A 22,684-nucleotide genomic window follows, 5' to 3' on the forward strand; every position below is an offset into this window, starting at 1 on the left:
TTTCCCATTTTCTGCATGATGTGCATTTCTTGCACTGGCACACTAAACATTTATGACAAATTCTCTCTCTCTTCAGTCACACTTTTGTACCACAACTCGTTCACTCTCTCAGCAATGCATACATAGAACATACACTACATTGTACAAGTTCCTCATGCTAAACCTAGCCACCATTTTACTTGTATGAATCGCTGGCTTGTATTAAAATACTTTCTTAAACAATATCCTGTATTAAATGCCACAAACAAACACACATGCATTCAACTTTAGTCTAAAATAAGTGAGATATAACTAAAAATAATTATTAAAATTACTAATTTCTTAAAGTCTTATCTGTAGAACATATGCAACACACAGCTTATGCTCTACACTACACCAGCATCAGCAATGATATCCTTAATGATATGATAAATCCTAAATGAAGTAGCCAATATGGATCTTCTTCTGATTCTTTCTCATCTTTCTGACGATGGGGTCCCCTATGTAGAAATCTTTGCCATCTGGTTCTATCTGGGCCATTTGTCATCTCCTTCTTAAGCTTGATAATTGTGACATTTCATTCAATGATATTGTGTTTGTGTGTGTGTGTGGGGGGGGGAGACATTTTTCAGTAAACTGTCAGAAAAAGGGGCATATTGGAAAATGGAGAGGTGCATCAGTGCTCACTATGATATGATTATTTAAAACTGTTATTATTTAATCCCCCTCCCCAAAAAACAACAACAACAACGATATGATGTTATCAAAACCCTTGTCAGCAGACCCTCCAACCTCTATTCTACCCAGGCTTCTTTTACAACTGAACTCTTCCTTATTTGACAGACTGTCTAATAGTTACAATGCCAAAAATACCAACAGATTAATTGTTCCTCACTTCCCTCTCAGTATACAGACTATAGTAATGCCATCATTGTTCTATATATATCTGGGGTACTTCAGATATTGAAATAGTCAGAACTCTAAAAACATAATCCCTGCACTGTATTCAAATCTCATCTGTAGCTGGCTACCATTCTCCTGAGGATTGGGTTCCTTCTCTCTCTCTGCTTTAGGTGTTTACAAGGCTTCTTATTCTTGCAACTTATCATATTATGGTCAAGCTGGGTGATTTGCTAACATATTCCCTGAAGAACTTAAGAAATACATTCTGCCATAACTTGGTCAGTCAGGTCTAGCTGACCATGCCTGAGATATGTTACAAAAAAAAAAAAAAAAAAAAAAAAGTTTGTATTTTGTGGCATAGCCCCCCCCCCCCCGTTTGATTCTTTGCAACATATCCCAGACATGGTCACTAGACTTTTTTTTTAGAATCAGCAGCAAATTTAAAGAACTAACCAAGTCTCAATAAATATGGGCATGTTCAACTTGCTAAGATTTGGGAACCTTTAATTCTTAGGCCTCCCACTCAATAGCGAAGGCTAGCCAACAGCACCCATAGAGGCTACCCTTCATAAGAGTTTTGGCTTTGTCTAATTTCCCCCTTATTTTTTTGTGTTTTTACAAATTTAATATTGTATCCCTGATGATGTGTCAGTGACAGATATAGTCGATTAAACTTGTATTTAATTATTTATCTGTGCTATATACATTCCATTAAACCGACTAATGAGTTTAAACCACCACATCAGCTTAAATAGCCATTTAGAAGTTATACTTGTGTGTTTTGTCCAAATTACAAAATCCCAGGAGTAGTAATTAAAGCCTCTGGAAATGTTAATTAAATCAACTAATCCAGAACCATTTAAGATTCTCCAGCTCCATCAAGGGAACTGTCCATAATAAATTTAGTTTAATACTTTATCCAAGTGTGAGCAAACAAAGTTTGCACCTGAAAATATCTTCAGGACTGGGGGTAAGGTAGTACAACACCGGGTAACTCGTAGCAAAGGTGGATCAGGCTCAAACTTTGTTTGCTCACACTTAGATAAAGAATTAAACTAAATTTATTATAGTCTAATCAAGTGAAAAATAAACTTTCACCAAGGGAACTGTCCCTTAACTGTCTGCATCATTTTTTAAGCTTGATTTGTAATGTATATTAAAAAATATTTCTGTGTTAGAACTTTACATTGCAGTTCCATCTATGCAACATTTTATGCTGCATGGATGGAACTGCAGTGTAAGGAATTATTTTGGGAATTTATGGGTAATGATGGACAGAGTTGGATTTTGGACAGAGGACATTTGTAAATCTTAGCAAGTTATCTCAAATGATCACTGGAAAGTTAAGACACTGACAAACATATGATGATAGGAAGTTATTCTTCTTCTTTATAGAATTTTGATACAATACCATATATGGACTGTTTACATAGATTTGGTTGTGGAAGCAATAGGAAGATTCAGAAGCAAGTGACCAAAATGATGACTGGTTTATGGAGTGCTCCTTATGTGGACACCTCTGTAGACTAAAAGTTTATGGGTTGCAAAGTTTAGCTAATGGACAGAAATGTAGGGATATGATAGAAACGTGTGAGTAAAGGAATTTTATTAAGTAGATGAAGAAAATTTTCTTGTATATGACTGGATGGAAGTGAACAAGAAGTCAAACATATGATGATAGGTGTTGAGAATGAAGCTCAATTATGTGAACTTAAATATGTTCAGTTTACCCTTGAACAACACAGGGGCTAGGGGCACCGACCCCCTGCACAGTCAAAAATCATCCATGTATAAATATTGACTCCCCAAAAACTTAACTACTAATAGCCTGCTGACCAGAAGCCTTACCGTAACACAAACAGTCGATTAACACATATTTTGTAGGTATATGTATACTGTATTCTTACAATAAAGTAATCTAGAGAAAAGAAAATGTTATTAAGAAAATCATAAGAAAGAGAAAATACATTTACAGGTACTGCAATGTATTTAACGATATCGTAAGTTTACGTCATCTATTTACAAGGTGAAATGCCTATCTGTCATTACCTACATCAATATTGTCTTATATGATACAAAACATTGTATCATGTTATGCATAATACTAACACTAGACATCAAAAATTAAAAGACAGTGCGAAAAAGAAATTCATATTTATTTACGGGTATAATGATTCATGTATTGATAACGATGAAACAGCAATAGGATTATTTTATGGTAGCCTAGCCTATACACTAATGAATGAATCATTATAAAATTTGTATGCTAATTAATTAAATTTAACTAATTAATGGTTAATTTTTTGCAGTTATGATTTAATATTGCATCTTTACGTTTGTTTACATTTCTTTACTGCGAATGTCACTATGTACATTCTGTAAGTGTTTGTGTGCATAAATTTTGATAAATTTTAACTTTTTGTAATAGATTTGTGTTTATATTTTATGGTAGTAAATTATAAAATAGACTACTATCTACATATGAGATGTGGCTATTAAATAACAAATTTACAAGTGTGTACAATTGTAAAACTTAATTGTTATCCCCTTCAACATGCTCCCCTCATCTATCTTACACCGCTGCATATGTATTTTCCATTGTTGGAAGCAGTGCTGCAAGTCGTTATGTGTTATCTCCTTCAGTAGTGCTGCCGTTTTCTCCTTTACCTCATCCACTGACTGAAAATGGGTGTCCTTCAATGAGGATTTCAACTTTGGAAAAAGTTAAACGTCGCATGGCGTTAAGTCCAGTGAGTAAGGTGGATGGTCCAACACTGGGGTCTTCTTATCAGCCAGATACTGCTTTACAGACCATGCACTGTGGGTTGGAGCATTGTCCTGATGGAAAATCCAAGTATTGTTCTTCCACAGATCAGGTCTCTTCCTCCTCACTTGTACTCTCAGCTTGGCCAGAACCTCAAGGCAATGATGTTGGTTAACTGTCTTACCTTCTGGTGCCCATTCAACCATTATCATGCCATTGATATAAAAAAAAAAAAAAAACGATCAGCATTGCATTCAGTTTTTGATTTGCTTATTCTTGCTTTTTTCATTCTTGGTGGCGTGGGAGTTTTCCAGTGCATCGATTGTCTCTTTGTTTCTGGATTGTACTGGAAAATCCACGTCTCATCACATGTGATGATCTTTTCCTGCAAGTCTGGCTCTGCTGTTTCCTATTTTTAATCGGTGGACGAGGTAAAGGAGAAAATGACCGCTACTGAAGCAGATATCACCTGATGACTTGCAGCACTCCTTCCAACAATGGAAAATTCGTATGCAATGGTGTATAGATAGAGGAGGGGAGTATGTTCAAGGGGATAACAATTAAGTTGCAATTGTAATAATAAGCCACATTTTTGCAACCGGTCTCATTATTTAATAGCCACACCTCGTATATTTTATGCATTCATGACATTCCTTTTTCTTATTTTTTTCGGTATTTCTAAGCTACGCATAGAAATATTGAAGTGAGTTTTTGCAAATTGTCGCAAATTTCCAAAAATGTTTCAATATATTTATTGAAACAAATCCATGTATACATGCACCCATGCAGTTCAAACCTGTGTTGTTTCAAGGGTCAACTGTATATTCAGTAGCCACAAATGAAACATGAATAAAACTGACAAACAAAGAATGATTAATCAAATGGACTATAGATTTTCAAGAATTAAGGAATAAAATTTTGAAACTAATGATTATTTAAATTTAAAATTAACTAAAACAACTAAAGTATGTATAGAACTAACAACATAACGTTGTTCTGGCTGTTTCATGGGGGATCCTTGTGAGATGATAAACATAACAGATATTAGGTGATCTTTATGATAATGCATAGCAAAACTTCTTTTTTGCTATGCATTATGAGAAAAGTCACTAGGAAGACCAGTTTCAACTTTTATTAAGATCTCATCAGTTGAAGCCAGGAAGATACTGAATACTCGTATGTAGAAAACATGTAATTTCCATATATAAGTACAGGTAACCCTCGTATAACGCGGTTTCGATATAATGCGGTCTACAAATTGCAGTAACCCTTGTTCAACGCTGTACTTATACAACACGGTCTACAAATTGTACTAACCCTTTTTTCACCCCGCGAATTAAAAATCAAATTTTATTTTCGTTAAATTTGCATCCACCTGTATTGCGCATGTAGTTATAAGTAGCGAATTTATATTAGGGGAAATATCCTTTAGCATGCATGCACATCAATTGTTTACCGTATAAAGTGTTCAATGTTAAAAATTGTGTTCGTTTTCTGCCAGGAAAGCGTATTAAAATTCATAAGTGTGTTAATCTCAAGCTGAGCACTTTATTATCTGGTGAGTTACATACAATATGTAGCGCTTTTTTATGTAAAAGTTTTATTTTTATAATAATGACCACTTAGAAGGCTTTTGCGATATGATTGAAAACGAAATTAGTGAATTAATTGATGGGAAGATAGATTTAAATTAGGAGGAACTGGTACAATTAATAGATAACATCGAACCAAAAGGCGGGGAAAGTTCTGCCGAAGATTCTGATTGTGATGAGTCCGTTAAAGAATTCAGTTTAAAGAAATTAGCAGGATTGGACTTGGCAAGAAAGTTATTTTACGGATAATGATCCCTCAATGGAGCGCTCCGGAAAATTCACGAGACAATTAGATATTAGTTTAGCTCCATATTATGAACTTAATAAAAAATTGCAGCATAGTGGTAAGGAAGGTCTTATTACTGACTACTTGATAATAAACCAGCCGAAGTATGCAATGAGAATTATACAAATGATGTCCATGAGATTTCAAGTGGTGACGACATCCAGCCACTTGTCAATAAAGAACATCTACGAAATGTTCATTTTGAAGACAGTGATGATGATTAAAATATACACTTTATTTTAGTTTGCCGAAAACATTTATGCATTATGTGCAATGAAGTTTACGTAAAATTTATAATTTTATAAGTTTATGCTACGTATTTGTTTCATAGTTTGTGTTTTCTTAACTTACATGAATTACTTGAAGTAAATAAAAATATATTTTGTTGAGTATGTCATTACTGTTTATATAATTAAAAAAAAAAAAAAAAACAATTTCGGAACATAACCCCACTTTTTCTATGTGATGTAAGTCTCGCATAACGCGATTTATATAACACGGCATTTCTATGGAACCTAACATCCACATTATACGAGGGTTACCTGCAGTTAAATAGTGTATCAGAATACTTTTAAAATACTCTGAATCAGAAATAGGAATATACACATCCAAAAAGCTTTACATTATGGGATAGGCAATTAATATGAAGTCACCAGCCTCTATTTGCAAGTAGTCTAGTCATACAAATACTTCACATAGAAATGTAGTTTGATTATGCTTGGAGATAGGATTAGAAGAAGAATATAATTTCTTATCTGTTTTGAATTACTTGATAATATCCAAGCAAAAAATCTGAAACATTCTTATTAAATATTGTAGGACAAGCATTGATTTTTAGCCAAGTTTCTTTGATTTACATTTATTATATGACGTAACACTTACATGCACACATTTAAACTGTGTAATGGAGAACCTGGTTGAGGGGAATAAATGAATGGTGACTAATTGTGTAATGGGAGATAGAAAAAAAAATTACAGTAAACCTCTACTTTACAATTGGATCTTTTTATGATGACTTCACATCACTTGTCTAAGTAGATGTGAAGTCATTCGTCTCTATATATGAGTTGACCAGTTGTGGAGTTACTTCGCATGCAAACTTTGTTTGCTTACACCTGGATAAAAGATTAAACCAAGACTATAATTTCTTGGCATCTTTAATTTATAGCATAACCAAGTGGAAGAACTTCAACATCTATCACTAATCCAGAGTATTTTAGTCATAAGTTGCGACACCTTTTGTGTACTTGTATATAGAAATATGACTTGTGCATTACTCAACCTTGGTGTCAATTCTGGTTTTGGCTCCCAGTGATGCGACCTCAATAAAAGTCAAAATCAGTCTGGGTAGTGACCCTTCTCATAATGCATAGCATTATATAGGTCGTACAGATATGTGTTTTGCATTATGGGATACTAAGGTAAGTGATGTGAGGTCATCGGCCTCTATATACGAGTTGTCCACTTATGAAATTATTTCATGTGCAAACTCTGTTTGCTTGCACTTGGATAAAGGATATCATTGTTAACACATTTTGCATAAATAAGAAAAAGTATGCTTATTTATGCAAAATGTGTTAACCAAAAATGGATTTGTAGAAAAAAAGCTAAAACTTGGTAATTATTTTTAGCTATTTTATTGTTTCGTGCACATCTTTTGCACATTCACTTGTTTCATCCTGAGGTACCAGGCATTAGCAACATGTCACAGGTTTTTGTCAGTTAGTTTACATTTGATACTCTTGCGGTATGGAGTTGTACTTTATTTGTCCTTTGTGAAAACATTTGTGGTTTTGTACTTTTTTGAAAATTAAGCCTTGTTTTTACATTCTGTTACCCATTACAGTGCAAAAGAAAAACAGAAGGTGATAGTAAGCGTAAATTCAGTGAACAGTGGAAAAATGAGTTCTTATTAATAGCGAATCCATCAGGAAAACCATGTGCATTGTTTGTGAAAACACTTTCTCACATATTAAGACATGATCATAATAGACACTATAAAACACATCAGACTGAAATAGAAGGAAAACTGAAGCTAGTGCTTTGGTCTGAGTTACGAAGAGAGAATCTTGTTTCTATATCAACACGTTCGCTGCCACACTACTCGGGCATAGTTTGTTACCTTACACCAAGCAATTTCACTTCTTCAAGTTCAGTACGGGTAATCTCATTGCTGGTGGTAATCGACATACGAGTATATTCATAGTTGGCTTGTGAGGCTCATATACCATCTATGAGTATACACACTTTTGCTGCTAGCTCTGCATGCCAAGCATTTTCACTTCTTCAAGATCAGTACGGGTAATCTCGTTGCTGGCAGTAAGCTTCATACGAGTATATTCATAGTTGGCTTGTGATGCTCATATACTAACTATGAGTATACTCGTAGTTGGCAGTGAACATGTTAAATCAGTATATTGTGTCTATATTAAATATGTCTATAACATAGTTTTACTGGAATTTTTTAATGGTACAAGAGTTGAATGGTGCACCTGAACTGGTATGTGAAAAAATTGGCGCATGGAACATAAAAGGTTGGCCATCCCTGGATTAAAACCAAGAGTATAATTTCTTGTCATATTTAATTTATATCTTTTCATTTCCTGGATAGCGTTTCTTAGCTTACTTGTTTCATACAGGGTTCTGGCATTCCAGGTTTCTAGTTTTAGTGGGCACACTATTTTGAGCCTGGAGATTCTTCACACGCTTGTCCCATTTAGGGGATGGCAGGAACATGGGGCCATTTGTGTAGATTTGCTTGCCATGGTGGTTAGTCTGCAGAGAGCAGTAGTTTCTCCGTTTGCTTTCTGCTCTGCAGTATTACAGATGTACACAATAAATTGTAAAAATGAGTCCAGTTGTGATATTTGCCCACATCACTGTTTGATATTACCTGCTATGAAGAAAATTATCCTCACATTTAGTGTTGAATACTATAGCTATTCCTTCTTTTCTCTGATAGTTATTGCCTGAATATAACATGCTGTACATGTTACATAAAAGGGTCTTGCATGTTTTTGTAATCTTTGTTTTGGTAACACCCATAATGGTGTTTGGTATTTATCCAGTTCTTCTGTTAGTTACATTTCTAATTCCCCCCACCGCCATTGATGCTTCTTATTAGGTTGATGGTGCTGTTCTTGAGCGCAGCCAATGTTTACTTAAAATTTGTTCCCGTGGCTGTTTTTTTTTTTTTTTTTTTTGCCATTTGTCCTGGTTTCCTAATGAAAACAATGGGCCATTTTTTAACTGGGTATTGCCCCAGCAGGTATGAAATTCTTTCATTTCATTTCATATCACACCTTTATATTATATTGGTTTATGTCAATAAGAATGCAGTTTTTTTGTCTAAATCCCAAATTACTAGCCCATCCTCATTTGTTTAGTATCCAGGTATATACCTAATAATAGGGTGCACCAGAAAGTGAGGATTGGATATTAGGTCAAAAGTCCTGTTTGGTTCTTGTAATTTCTTAATACATGGAGGTCACCTCCCAGTTAACAAGCTTTGATCCTTAAGCACCTCCATGATGGACTCTTCATAATAAAATAAATTTCAATATACAGTTAAAATATGCATTTTATGATCTGATTAGTAATCTACAACATGCACATGTGCTAGCTGATGTAAATATAATTGTTAATTGTTGGAAGTTTTTTCACTTGGTTATGCTATAAATTATACTTCTGCATCACTTTTGGATCTGGCTCCCACCGAAGAGAACTCAATAAAGGTCGAAACTGGTCTGGGTAGTGATCCTTGGCATAATGCATAGCATTATACATGTCCGCAAGGAGATGTGCTTTGCAATATGGGATATTAAGGCAAGTGATGTGGAGTCATACCACTTTTACCACGAGTTGCCTCAGTCCTGAAAATACTTCAGGCCCAAACTTTGTTTGCTTACACTTGGATAAAGGATTAAAAAATTATATAATTTCTCGGTATCTTTAATAATTGTTGATTACATTTGTGTTAGCCAAAACTTGTGTGAGGAAAGTTAGTACAGTAGGAGCATTTGTATTAGCCATATTCATAAGTGGAAAGATTGAGCAACTGATCCCCTCCCCTCAAAAAAAAAAAACTTTTTTTTTTATGTTTTAATATTTAATTTAAATTAAATTATTTTAAATTTCACCTGTTAATGAGGGAATTAATTTAATTATGGGTGAAATATTCGATTTTGGGTGAATTGGAATGAATTACCAAAATGCAGTGAATTATTCTGTTCACAATATGATATTTTAACAATATAATGGGGGTCTTTGGAATGGATTACTATTCTGAAGCAAGGGTTCACCAAAAAAAAAAGAAAAAAAAAAAGCAAATTGCTAACTGAGGGATTTACACTTACAGAAGTTTTTTAGTTTTCAAATGTATTTCAGACTTAATTTGAATAATTGTACAATTAATTAATTTTTTCATTTCAGTCACTTTAAAACTAACAGTCATTTTCTTTAAATTCTTTGGAAACTGGTAGGTGTATTTAGTGAATTTTCATAGCCGACTGGAGCTCCAGTGTGGTAATTACTTTCTGCACAGTGCAATAGATATTAAGTGTAAAAATTTTTGGGATACTGAGAATTCTTCATTTAGATTGAGAAATAAAAAGAAAAGAAAACAAAAGATAGCATATTGGGAAAATGCTTCTTTCCATTGAAAATAGACTAAAAAGGTGCTATATTTATCTGAAACTTTGTTTACAGTTCGAGATTAAATCTTCTTGCCAATGATAGAGTGCATTATTGTCCGAAGCTTCTGACTGCTATCTTTGTTTGCTTGAGAGAAAGCATTTATATGAGAAATGGCATTATATGTTATTTTTGTGATTCCACCCACAAAAGGTTGATAGCATATTGTGGGCGGTTTATTGTGTATTAGCACCATGTACAGGCTAAGGATAATTTCTTTTTTTTTTTTTTTTTTTTTTTTTAATTTTGTATGTATATTACAAAATTAAAAAAAAATTTTTACATTAACTAGAAACACTGTTCTAGAGATCAAACACAGAACTTTTTCAAGCCACTTCATGCCTCCAACAGGGCTGTGTTTCACACCAGGCAGTGAAATTCATTTCTGAAAGACAATTCATTCTCTGTGGGATTTGAATCCACAGCCTTTTTTTTTGGAAAGCAGATGTGTTAACTACTCTATCAACCATGTTAGCAAAAACTACTTTTTTAAATGAAGTAACCAACTGATTATATTTTATAATAAATTTAGTTTAATCCTTTATTAAAGTGTGAGCAAACAAAGTTTACGCCTGAAAGTATCTTCAAGACTGGGGTAAGGTGGTAAAACACGAGGCAACTCGTTGCAAAGATGGAGCAAGCTAACATCACTCCTATCTCATTATCTCCCATAATGCAAAACACATCTCCTTGTGGATATGTATAATGTTATGCATTAAGGGAAGGGCCACTACTCATATTAGTTTCGACCTTTATTGAGGTTTCTTCAGTGGGAGCCAGGTCCAAGTGGAGATACCAGGCTGAAGCATTAGCAAGGTTATCTCTACCTATAGGAGTTGCCAAACAGTGTGCCACCTTTTTAATAAATTAATCTGGATTTAGAGAAAGATGTTGAAAGTTTATTTTTCACTTTTGCAACGAGTTGCCCGGTATTGTACCACTTTACCCCAGTTCTGAAGATACTTTCAGGTGCAAACTTTGTTTGCTCACACTTGGATAATGGATTAAACTAAATTTATTATAGTCTAACCAAGTGAAAAATAAACTATCAACATCTTTCTCTAAATCCAGATTAATTTAATAAAAAGGGGGCACTCCGTTTGGCAGCTCCTATAGGTAGAGATGACCTCCTAGCTAATGCTTCTGCCTGGTATCTCCACTTGGGCCTAGCTCCCACTGAAGAGACCTCAATAAAGGTCGAAACTAGTATGGGTAGTGGCCCTTCCCTTAATGCATAAAACATTATACATGTCCACAAGGAGATGTGTTTTGCATTATGGGAGATACTGAGATAGGAGGGATGTTAGCTTGCTCCTCCTTTGCAACGAGTTGCCTGGTGTTGTTACCACCTTACCCCAGTCCTGAAGATACTTTCTGGCACAAACTTTGTTTGCTCACACTTGGATAAAGGATTAAACTAAATTTATTATAGTCTAACCAAGTGAAAAATAAACTTTCAACATGATTATATTTTAATTTAACAATGATGTTAAATAATGTTGTTTATGTTGTTTATTATTTTAACGGTATAATAGAACACAGAAACTAAGTTAATAATTAATTTATTAACTTGATGCTGATATTTCGCTTGTATTATAACCAGCATCTTCAGAACACAAAAACACTGTTTGTCACAATACGTGAGACTAAAACAACATGGTGTATTTCAACAAAATTGTAGCAGCAACACAAAGACTAGAGTCCTGATTTTGGGGCGCCCTCTATCTGAAAAAAAAAAAAAAAAAAAAAAACGCTATCATATATTACTAGAGTCCTAGAAAAGTGCTAGTTTTTTCTTAATATGACTGTCTCCCAGATCTTCGGCAAGTTAATACAGCCATATTTGTTGAGATTTGGAGTGTGTTTTAGGGCTTCTGTCGCCTCTAAGAACAATCTCTCTGATTTATATGGGTTTCTGTTTAGTACTTTTGTGTTTTTCCAGTTGATCCTGTGTGTAGGGGTATCCAGAGCATGGTCTGCTAGGCCCGACTTCCCATAATGATATTTCCGGACGCATCGTTTATGTTCGCTGATGCGGATATTCACAGTTCTTCCTGTTTGACCGTAGTAGGCTTGATTGCATGAGCAGGGTACTTGGTAGACTCCTGGATGTGATAAAGGAGGAATGCTGTCCTTGGGTGAGCGGATGAGGGTGGCTAATTTGCTACATGGTCTGAATGTAGTGCGTAGTTTATGTTTATTGAGAATTCTTGAGATCTTTTCGGATGTACCTTTAATGTAAGGGATGGTGACTGTTTTGTTGTAGTTCTCTGTGGTGGATGGTGGGAGGGGTTTCTTAGGAGTGTTTAGTATTTTGTTTATTTTTTGTGGATTGTAGCCGTTGGCCAAGAAGGTGTGGCGTAAGTGAGTCAGTTCAGCAGTGAGAGCCTTGTCATTTGAACAGATTGCTCTCGCTCTATGGGTTAGCGTTTTTAATATGCCATATTGTTGAGAAGGATGATGGTGTGATTGTTTGTGTAAGTATCTGCCTGTATGTGTGGGTTTTCTGAAAACTGAAAATGATAAGGAACCATCTGGGAGACGTGTGATGAGTGTATCCAGGAAGGGCAGACAGTTGTTGGCTTCCAGTTCCATAGTAAAGTGGATTTTTGGATGTTGGCTATTTAAATGTGCTAAGAATGTTTTCAATGTCTCAGGGCCATGTGGCCAAATAGCAAGCACATCATCAACATAGCGTAGCCAAAGTGTTGGTTTGAGAGTGGCTGTATTGATTGCTTGTTTTTCCAGGTGTTCTATGTAAAAGTTGGCTAGGGGGGGAGAAAGGGGGGAGCCCATGGCTGTCCCATCAATTTGTTTGTATATTTTCCCTTTCCATGTGAAATATCCTGCATGTATTGTGAATTTGAATAGTTCAAATATATCAGGGGGGAAGTGTGACTTCAGTAGATTGAGGGTTTCTATTAGTGGTACATTTGTGAATAGTGAAGTGATGTCAAAGCTTGCTATTAAGTCTGAGCTTTTTAGGGTGAGGTGTTGTAAGATGCTTTTTAGGTGTGCTGAATTTTTGATAAAGGAGGGAGAATTGTTAGTGAGAGTGGCTAGTAGCTTCGCTAAATGTCTAGCCAGTTTGTATGTGGGACTATTTATACTGTCCACAATTGGGCGTAGGGGTGTGCCTGGTTTGTGAATTTTTGGTGATCCATAGATCCTCGGTGTTTTAACATGGAAGGGTTTGAGTTTGTTAACTGTGTCTTTGGGCCAGGAAGTGACTTTTTTTAATAATTTTCGTGCCTTATTCTTTTGTGTGTTGGTGGGATTGCGATCTATAATTTTGTATGTTGACTGATCTTGTAATAGTGTGTGCATTTTGTTTTCATATTCAGTTGTGTCCATCACCACAGTTGCATTTCCTTTGTCTGCTTTTGTTATGGTAATCTGGCTGTTGTTGTGTAGCTCTTTTATAGCAATGAATTCCTTATGTGGGATATTATTTTTTGGAGGCTTGGACTTGATTAGGATGTTGGCCACATCTAAACGTATGTTGTTAGCTATTGTTGGAGGCAGGTCGTAAATTCCTCGTTCGAGGGACGCCATTATTTCGGCTTTTGGAACTTGCTTGGGAGTTAAGGCAAAGTTGTGCCCTCGACTTAAAGCAGTCGTGGCTTCTTTGCTTAAGGTGAGTGACGTTTTTTTTTTTTTTTTTTTTTTTTTTTTTTTTTTTTTTTTTTTTTTTTTTCAGATAGAGGGCGCCCCAAAATCAGGACTCTAGTCTTTGTGTTGCTGCTACAATTTTGTTGAAATACACCATGTTGTTTTAGTCTCGCGTATTGTGACAAACAGTGTTTTTGTGCTCTGAAGATGCTGGTTATAATATCAGCGAAATATCAGCATCAAGTTAATAAATTAATTATTTACTTAGTTTCTGTGTTCTATTATACCGTTAAAATAATAAACAACATGTTCGACGAACACATAAGTCTGTCCACACAGATGTTAAATAATATTCATTAACCCCAGGATTAGAGTTTTCCTGCAGCACAGACAGCATTCCTTCAGGTTAACAAATCTTCCAATCTTGGATCAGAAAATCAATTATGAATCAGATAATAGTGAATTACTGTAATATTATATTTTTTATAAATATTTCATTTATTTTAAATATTTAAATGTCTATTAATAAAGTTATTAAAACAAAAGTTAAATTCGATTAATACAATTTTTATAATATATATATATATATATATATATATATATATATATATATTTTTTTTTTTTTAATAATTAGACCTCACTTATTTTAAGTATTTATCTTATGAATTTTGAAATCTCTGCATCAAGGATGCAAATGTGATTTATTCTATTCTATGTGATTTATTTATTCTGTTAAGAAGGTTTGTTAATCTCTTAAAGTACAGTCATACCCAGACTTATGCAAATCCGGAGTTACGCAGTTTATTATATGTACGTATTCCCATCCCGCTTCACGCCTCACCACTAGTCATATCTTTCAGGTGCCGGCCACATTCACCAGTGTCGCACATGCCGTGAACAAACACTGACGTGTTTCGCGCAGGCTCCATTCATACAAGATTTTTATAGTCTACAAACCTTGCGATTGTTTAATGTTATGTTCTTAATAAAAATTTTATTACATAAAAAATATTAATGTCATCCAAAAGAAGCAAGTCCGATTCTTCTACAGCTAGCAAGAAAAGAAAAACATTGACTTCGGAAACAAAACTCAACATTATTAAGGATTTTGAAGGCGGAATGAAAATTTGTGAGCTAGCAAAGAAGTTTGATCTACAGGAATCCACAGTAAGAACAATCATAAAAGAAAGGTTTACAGATTTTGGAGGACATAGATTCTAATGAGGAACGAATTGTAGCCACAAGGCAAGGAATAAAAAAATCATTAGCTTGCTATGCAGAAATTTTGCATGACAAGAAAAAGACATTATGCTGTCAGACGAATCTATTAGATTTTATGAAACCACCGAAATCGAAATAACTTTCTTTTTTTTATGCGAAAAACTACAATTATGATTATATTTCTTAAAAAATATAGGTGTTTTTGTAAACCTTTGGTCCCAGTTGCATGTTTGTATATATAAATTACATGCAAATTATACCCCGAGTTACGCGAATTCGACTTATGCGCTTTTTGTTGGTCCCACCTACCGCGTAACTTTGGGGTTTTACTGTAGTAACTATTTTGCTTGTACAACAGTTGGAAAATTTACGTATAAAGCACGTGATTTAGCGTGTTGGTGACCAATTCATGCATCCTTTATTTCTTTCTCCCCTTCGGCCTGAATTGACTATTCTTGTCACATTTCCAAGCTCGGTTCTATGAAGTGTGGGCTTACAATATGTAAAATAATCTTTTATTGCTTGTTGAATTTCTACACCTTAAGAAGCCTTTTGTAATAATGACAATCTAGTTGCATCTGTGTAAATACCAGTGAATTCTATTCATGTTTTCTTTTGGCATTAGGCACATAAACTGTTCCTCATGTCTGTATGATGCACACAGTATCTCCAGAATTTTTCATAGCATGCCAAGAAGAAATATTCAAACTTCTTGATTGGAAAGGGAAAGATCTGAAGATAAACGGAAGATATTTAAGCCATTTATGCTTTGCAGATGACATAGTTATCTTTACTCCAACTACACATGAATTACAGACTCATATCCATGAACTCCAAATTGCTAGCAAAACAGCTGTCCTAAAGATAAACCTAAAGAAGACCCAAGTTATGTTCAATAGCTATGTCTAACCAGAAATAATAAAAATCAATTATAATGAAATTAAACAAATTGATCATTGCTTATACTTAGGACAACAGATATCAATGGAACAAAATATTACAGACGAAATGAAAACATTCATGATGTTTAGGTGGAAAGCATTTGGAAAATTAGTCAGTATTCAAAAGCCACTATCATTATGCCTGAAGAGAAAAGTTTTAACCAATTTATTCTTCCTATATTGACACATGGCTGTGAAACATGGATACTAAATGCAAAGGAAATTCAAAAATTAAGAACAACACAATTTAGTATGGAAAGAAGTATTTGGTATCACAAGACTGGATCACAAAAGGAATATGTGGATAAGAAATCAAACCAGTCTCTGACATCATAGGAAGAGTGAAACATCTGAAGTGGCAATGGGCTGGGTATATTGCTCAAAGTCAAGATCAGTGATGGAGAAAAGAAGTACTGGATTGGATTCCTTGAGAGGAAAAGCATCTAGGATGCCAACCTAAATCACAGTGGATTGATGATATCATCAGATTTGCAGGAGTCATATGGGAAAGGATTGCCAGACAGACAGTTTTGGAGTAATCTTGTGAAGGGCTTCATCCAGCAGTGGATTGACAATGGCTGATAATGATGATGGTCAAATCATACTATAGCAAATATTGCTTTCACAGATTCATTCATAGCAAAACCATTGTTCTGGTTCTTTTGAGTATGCCATACTAATAGTCAACTGTATTTTATTTATTTATCTTTACTTGCTATACTTTCTAACCCTCAGAGATTTTAACCTTTGTATAATGCAAAATCATGATTAACGGAGGGAGAGAGAGAGAGAGAGAGAGAGAGAGAGAGAGATATGCAATCACAGATCTGATGCACAGCTGTTTTTTTGTCATTCTTATTTCTTATTTTAAAATTTTGCATTTTCCTTCTCACTCCCTAAATCATTTATTTATATTTGGTTTTTATAATTGCCTGTCCTCAAGATAAACATTCATCCATAAAGCTTTCACTTCTACCTTAATACATTAAAGTTTTGCAGAAACATTAAGTGATGTTTGCTTTCTAACTCCAGTGAGTTACATGTCGTCTGACCACTTAATATCTTTCCAGTTATTAAGCCTTTTATGATATGTTCTAATGTAATGAAAATCACTTGTTCTAGTGTCTATTATTTACAGTTTTACTGATTATGTGAACATCGAATCCCTATCCTATCTGAAATGTCTGAAAATCTTTGTTTTGATGCATGCTGTTTTCAGTTTTATTGATTATTTTAGCATCAAATCTCAATTTCTCTGATGTTCAATTATTCAAACATTAAATCAATCTTAATATCTGATTATTTCTGACAATTGTCCCCCCCTTCCCTCTCACCCCTTTCCAAGAACATGTTTGTTTCAGTGGGTCAGGCATAATGTAACTCACTGTACACATAGAATTTTAGTGTAATGAAAACTAGATCCTTAGTCATCTGGGTTGGTGATATACATGTATTTTTTATGGTGGTCTAATTAGGAAGGCTTACTTAAACATAGGTTATAAGTGCATTGCAATTTTTATGCAAGAGCACAGTATGTGTTTGCATACATAAAGATACCTCATGAAAATTTAACAAAAGTTTTCCATTTAGTTTATTTTAAAAATTGCAAATACTTTCAATATGCTGTGGGCTGTTGGTTGCACATCTCTGATCTGTAAAGGAGAGTATTTGATTTTGTTTTTGTATTATGTAGAACTAATTCCGATTCAGCTCTACATCAGAGTGCAATGAATCCACAAGAAAATTTCCATGCTGCCAATACTCCTCCTACTCAACGACGTGGTAAGCAAAAAAGAAAAAAAAAAAGTCAAAATTGCTTTAATTTTTCATTTTATTCATATTAATATAAAGTTATATGATTAAGATAGATATATGCTTCTCTCACAAAAAAAATCATAATGTTTAACAAACTTTAAGTATTTCTGCTTTCTACAACTTTTCATCACATTTCTGTAACTTGAAGATATTCTTTAGAAATTGCTTTCTATCCAACACTGTTTACAAATTGTAGTATCTGGTATACAGCCCTATATATCTTTTTTTTTTCTCTTGATCTCTAATTATTCTCTTTTCTCACCATCAGTCATCATTTTGGTATATATGATGTATATCCTCAAGATATATTATATATATGATGTATATCCTCAAGATATATTATATGATGGTCTAATGCAATAACTATTATTAATAGGTGCCTGATTTGATCAGCTCTTACATTTTGATTTTCTAAAACATTCCTAACTTCAATAGCTCACCTATATTTGGGGTTCATTTTGAATTTTGTTTTTCATTGGTGAGGAAGAGATCTACAGTGTTTGGGGAGTAGTTTGGGTTATCTGGTATTCTGGTTTGCATTGAACAAATTGTGTGAGATCGGTGGTGACAGCAAATGTTTCAGCATCTCTGCCTGCAAGATCGGTGCAACTGGAGGAGGAAAGCCAGTTGGTGTTGTGGACATTAAAATCTCCTACATCGATGATTTTGCTATTGGGAAAGTGGGACTGGAGAAAATCAATTTTTTAGGAGAGGAAATTAAAGAGCTCAGAGTGGTTGGTAGCATTAAGGGAGCAATAAAGACAGCAAATGAATTTGACTGAGTGGGAAATAGATATTTTCAACCAAAGAAGGCCAAAGTTTGGCGATTCTAGGTTGGGTGCTCTCTGGTAAGGTGTGTCAGAGTTAAAGAGTGTGTGTGGTTTGGAAGTTTGAGATGAATAGTGCTGGGGGAGGTGAGATTTGAGTTTCTCCCAAAAAAGAGTAGGTGGGGTTTGGTAGACTGAAGATATAGTATAGTATAGTAGAAGCTTGGGATATTTTCTGCAGGTACCCCACAACAACAAACCTAATTGCTTTCAAACGTGCTCAAGCTAGATACATCGGTTGCTGGAGCCAGAATGAATCCTTGATTCATTATCCTTCTATATCAAAATCCACCAACAGCAAAGAAGTATGGGAAAAAAATCTGGAAAATGAAAGGCAGATATATTACCCTCTGGCTCTCTATACTTGAGCACAATAGTTCCACAGTTGCTGATCCAACAACAATTGCTGATGCATTAGGGGAGACTTTTGCAAAAACATTGGCAATATCTTCTTATTCTCCTAAGCTCCTTGCTCCAGAAAGCAAAGTAGAAAAACAACAAATCCGTTTTTTCTTCTAACAGCACAGAATAATACAATCCATTTACCAAAGTGGAACTGAAAGCTGCTTTGCTTAAATGTCATTCAACTGCTGTTGGACCTGATAATATCATTACGTGATGGTAAAACACCTGTGAACATTGGCTATGGATCAACCATTGTACCTTTATAATAGAATTTTCTATGAGAGCATATTTCCACATACCTGTATTGGGCACAATATAGGTATGTGGAATACATTGGGCACAACAACAAGTATCTATCTATATACATATATTAACATCATGTACATTCCAGCCAGTTGGTATACCAACTGGCTGGAATGTACATGATGTTAATATATGTATATAGATAGATACTTGTTGTGCATAATGTATTTCTACAACCAACAGATAACACTAATAATAGGACTCTAGCATTGATGTATAAATTTTTTTTTCCCCACCAGAGGTCAGGCCAACAATTGTTGTATACCAACCAGCTGGAATGTACATGATGTTAATATATGTATATAGATAGATACTTGTTGTTGTGCCCAATATATTTCTACAACCAACAGATAACACTAATAATAGGACTCTAGCATTGATGTATAATTTTTTTTTCCCACCAGAGGTCAGGCCAACAATTGTTGTAGCAGTTGGTCAGTGTCTTTAACAAGTTTTTGTTTTCTGTGTATAGTTGTATGCTCCAGAAGATAACCTTAACATAAAGGTCATCTTCTGGACCATACCAGCTATACACAGAAAATAAAGGTCGAAACGTCGAATGTAGATTTTAGTTATATTAAACTAAATTTTTATTCAAACATGGTAGTTGTCTCCATAATTTTCAAAAATGCATTAATTAAGTTATTTTTACTTTCTTGTAAACTAATATTTAGTATATATTGTTATTTCCTGAAAAATAATCAAGATAAGAGAATGGTTGGACTGATATCAGAGAGCAATATGTGGCAGAGTAGAATTCAGATGAATGCATTTCACCAGTAGTATTCTCTATAGCCGTGTACTTGGGATACTGCTATTTAATTTGTACAATGATGATATCAGTGGTGAATATCCAGTTTGCAAAACTATTGAGGACAGTAGTTAATGAAAGTGATGGAGAGATCCTACAGGCTAGAAGAGAGAGAGAGATTACTTCATTTGGGAAGGGAAGTGAACTTTTGGAAGAATGTTAGTAACATTGAGCCTTATGTTGTTAGTAATATCTGGTGAGTCTGTTATGCACTTTGAGATCAAAAGATAACAAGCCTTGATGGACTCCAGGAAATTAATGAGGGTAGGGAATTTGGAAGTGTTAGTGGACATAAGGTTGGAACTTCAGAGAACATATTGCAGAAGTGGACAAAATAGCACAAGGGATCACTTGGATGTTGAAAAATAAATTGATATCTAGGGATAAGAATGTTGTTACTTCTCTTTATAAGGCTTTTTTTTAGATCACATTTGGACTGCTATTGCATGCATATGGTTGCCCAGATTTATTGGTCATTGAAGTGATATAGTGGATTGAGAGGCATATGGATGGCAACATGTTTACAGAAAACTGTTAGGAGAGGTTGAAACACTTTACAGTACAAAATTTGGTTGATATGTAGAGAAGAGGGAGGGAGGAGGATATGATAAAAATGTATGTTACCAAAGTGGTTTTATAGTGATACCAAGGAATCATTATGATAAAATTATGGGGCCAATTACTATATTGGCCCCATAATTTCATCCATTTCTCCTCCATCTAAGATGGGTTGAGTCCTCTGATTAGGTGCTTTAGGCAATTTAATGCAACTGGTTTGCCATTAAATTTTCTGCTTCATCCCTCTAGGAATAAGTATGGCTGTAACTGTATGTTCACGATGCCAGGTTACCTGCTCTGATGGACGAAAAACCATAGTTTCCGGGATAGGAAACCCTTTAACTCTGTACCAGGCTGGCTAACTTTGAAAAGATCTGATAAAAGGTCCTCATGTCATCATCTGGCACATGCATTAGGAATATATATTCCTAATGGTGACCTAAAAATCTCAAGAATATGGATGGCACACATTCAGCCCACATAATTTCTGTTTCAAGTTCTCCAGCAAACTCTCATTTCAGGACTCTTAAGCACCCTTCAGCTTTCACATATTGGACATCTATAATGTTTTTTATTTTAATCACATGTTAATTTATTTGTTAGTAATCTCTTGCCAAATAGGATAATAGGATTCTAGCTTTGATGTAGGTTTTTTTTTTTTTTTTTTCAACCAGTAGTGTTGATGGTGTTGTTGTATGCATATACACATATATTTTATTATAATGAATGATAATTACTGTAAATGAAAGAAATAATACTGAGGAATGTGTTTCAGTATGTGATGGGAAAGGGAGGCAACAGTAGGTTTCTCCTGCAAGTTGAATAGGAGGGTGGTTGTCAGAATTACTTGAATTATTGTAGCTATAAGAGTGTAAGGACTAGATTAATTTTTGTCTAGAGAATGATGAATGAGTGAAATTGGTTGTACAGAGGCTATCATAACATAAATGCATTGAATGAGTTTAAGGAGAGATATGTGAATAATGATTAGTTTGGTCCTCTGATGAACTATTGGCCTTTTTTTGGAGGTGCATGTGATAATATTAATAATACAATAATAATTTATAAGTACTCTGTTTATTATGTTTCCAATTGGTCAGTATCAATTTGTATTTAAATTTAAAATCAATAAAATTAATAAGTCAAAATTTTATAGTTATAAATATTCAGATTAAATTTGTTATGGAAAGAATTTGTTAAACAAGGAATGGAATTTAATAATTTAATAACATAAATACAATACATTTGAGCTGATGTTTCTTGTTTTTCTTCTTCAAATTAGCATTATCTAAGCATACAAATAATGCTAAACATTAATTGAATACACACAGTGAGATGATCTAATAACAAAGATAATGTTCTTGGTGCAGAGGTGCATTGATTCTGATGTCTTATAATTGGTCCCTTTGGGCTGAAGAGAAATTAGGCATATGCAAAATTTCTCACTGCTGAGCTGTCAGCGTTCTCTTATAGTTAGAAAGATTTTATTGGCATGTACCACTTAAGTGGGAAATGGGAAATTTTCCTTGGGATTTGAATCATGATGTTTGAAGTATTGGGTTTTAACTTTTGAAGTTAACTCTTTCCAGAACATACTAGTATCCAAATTCACTTCTGGTTGCCCATATCTTTTGCATTTTTTTTTTAATGTTCGTTTTACATGACTAGAGCAGTCTATCCTATCTGCCTGAAGAACTGAGTTGATTCTGTAACTCCATGTGTTATGTGGGTAGATTGAAGAGGAAGAAGAGAAGGGGTGGGGCAGTCTTTAAACTTTAAGTGAACAAAAGGTTTGTCATATTTGCAGAATTCTTGATGTTATGTTCTTTAAGATGAGCTAATACATACATCATGTTTGTTATTATGTTGGGAACATGCATGTGGCATGCTTTTCTGGAGTACAGTAATAATTTTGTTGTTGTTGTATCTGTTTTGGTTAAATTTTGTTATGACAGCATTGTTATTTCAGATGCTG

At 34.4% G+C, this 22,684-nt stretch overlaps 1 protein-coding gene across 5 annotated transcripts in view; it reads left to right on the forward strand.

Annotated features, from left to right (window-relative positions):
- Positions 1–22,684, forward strand: part of LOC150098167 (CREB-regulated transcription coactivator 1-like) — a 526,148-nt gene that overhangs the window by 179,832 nt on the left and 323,632 nt on the right. For all 5 annotated transcript variants that reach the window (XM_090405999.1, XM_090406001.1, XM_090406000.1 and 2 more), the window contains one exon: positions 17,684–17,772. In XM_090405999.1, coding sequence (XP_090262125.1) covers positions 17,684–17,772 — 89 coding nt within the window. The remainder of the gene's footprint in view (positions 1–17,683; positions 17,773–22,684) is intronic.

The sequence above is a fragment of the Typopeltis vanoorti genome, chromosome 16 (genome assembly GCF_054136105.1).
Source record: "Typopeltis vanoorti isolate ZY-2024b chromosome 16, IOZ_Tvanoo_1.0, whole genome shotgun sequence".
Lineage (NCBI taxonomy): Eukaryota > Metazoa > Arthropoda > Arachnida > Uropygi > Thelyphonidae > Typopeltis > Typopeltis vanoorti.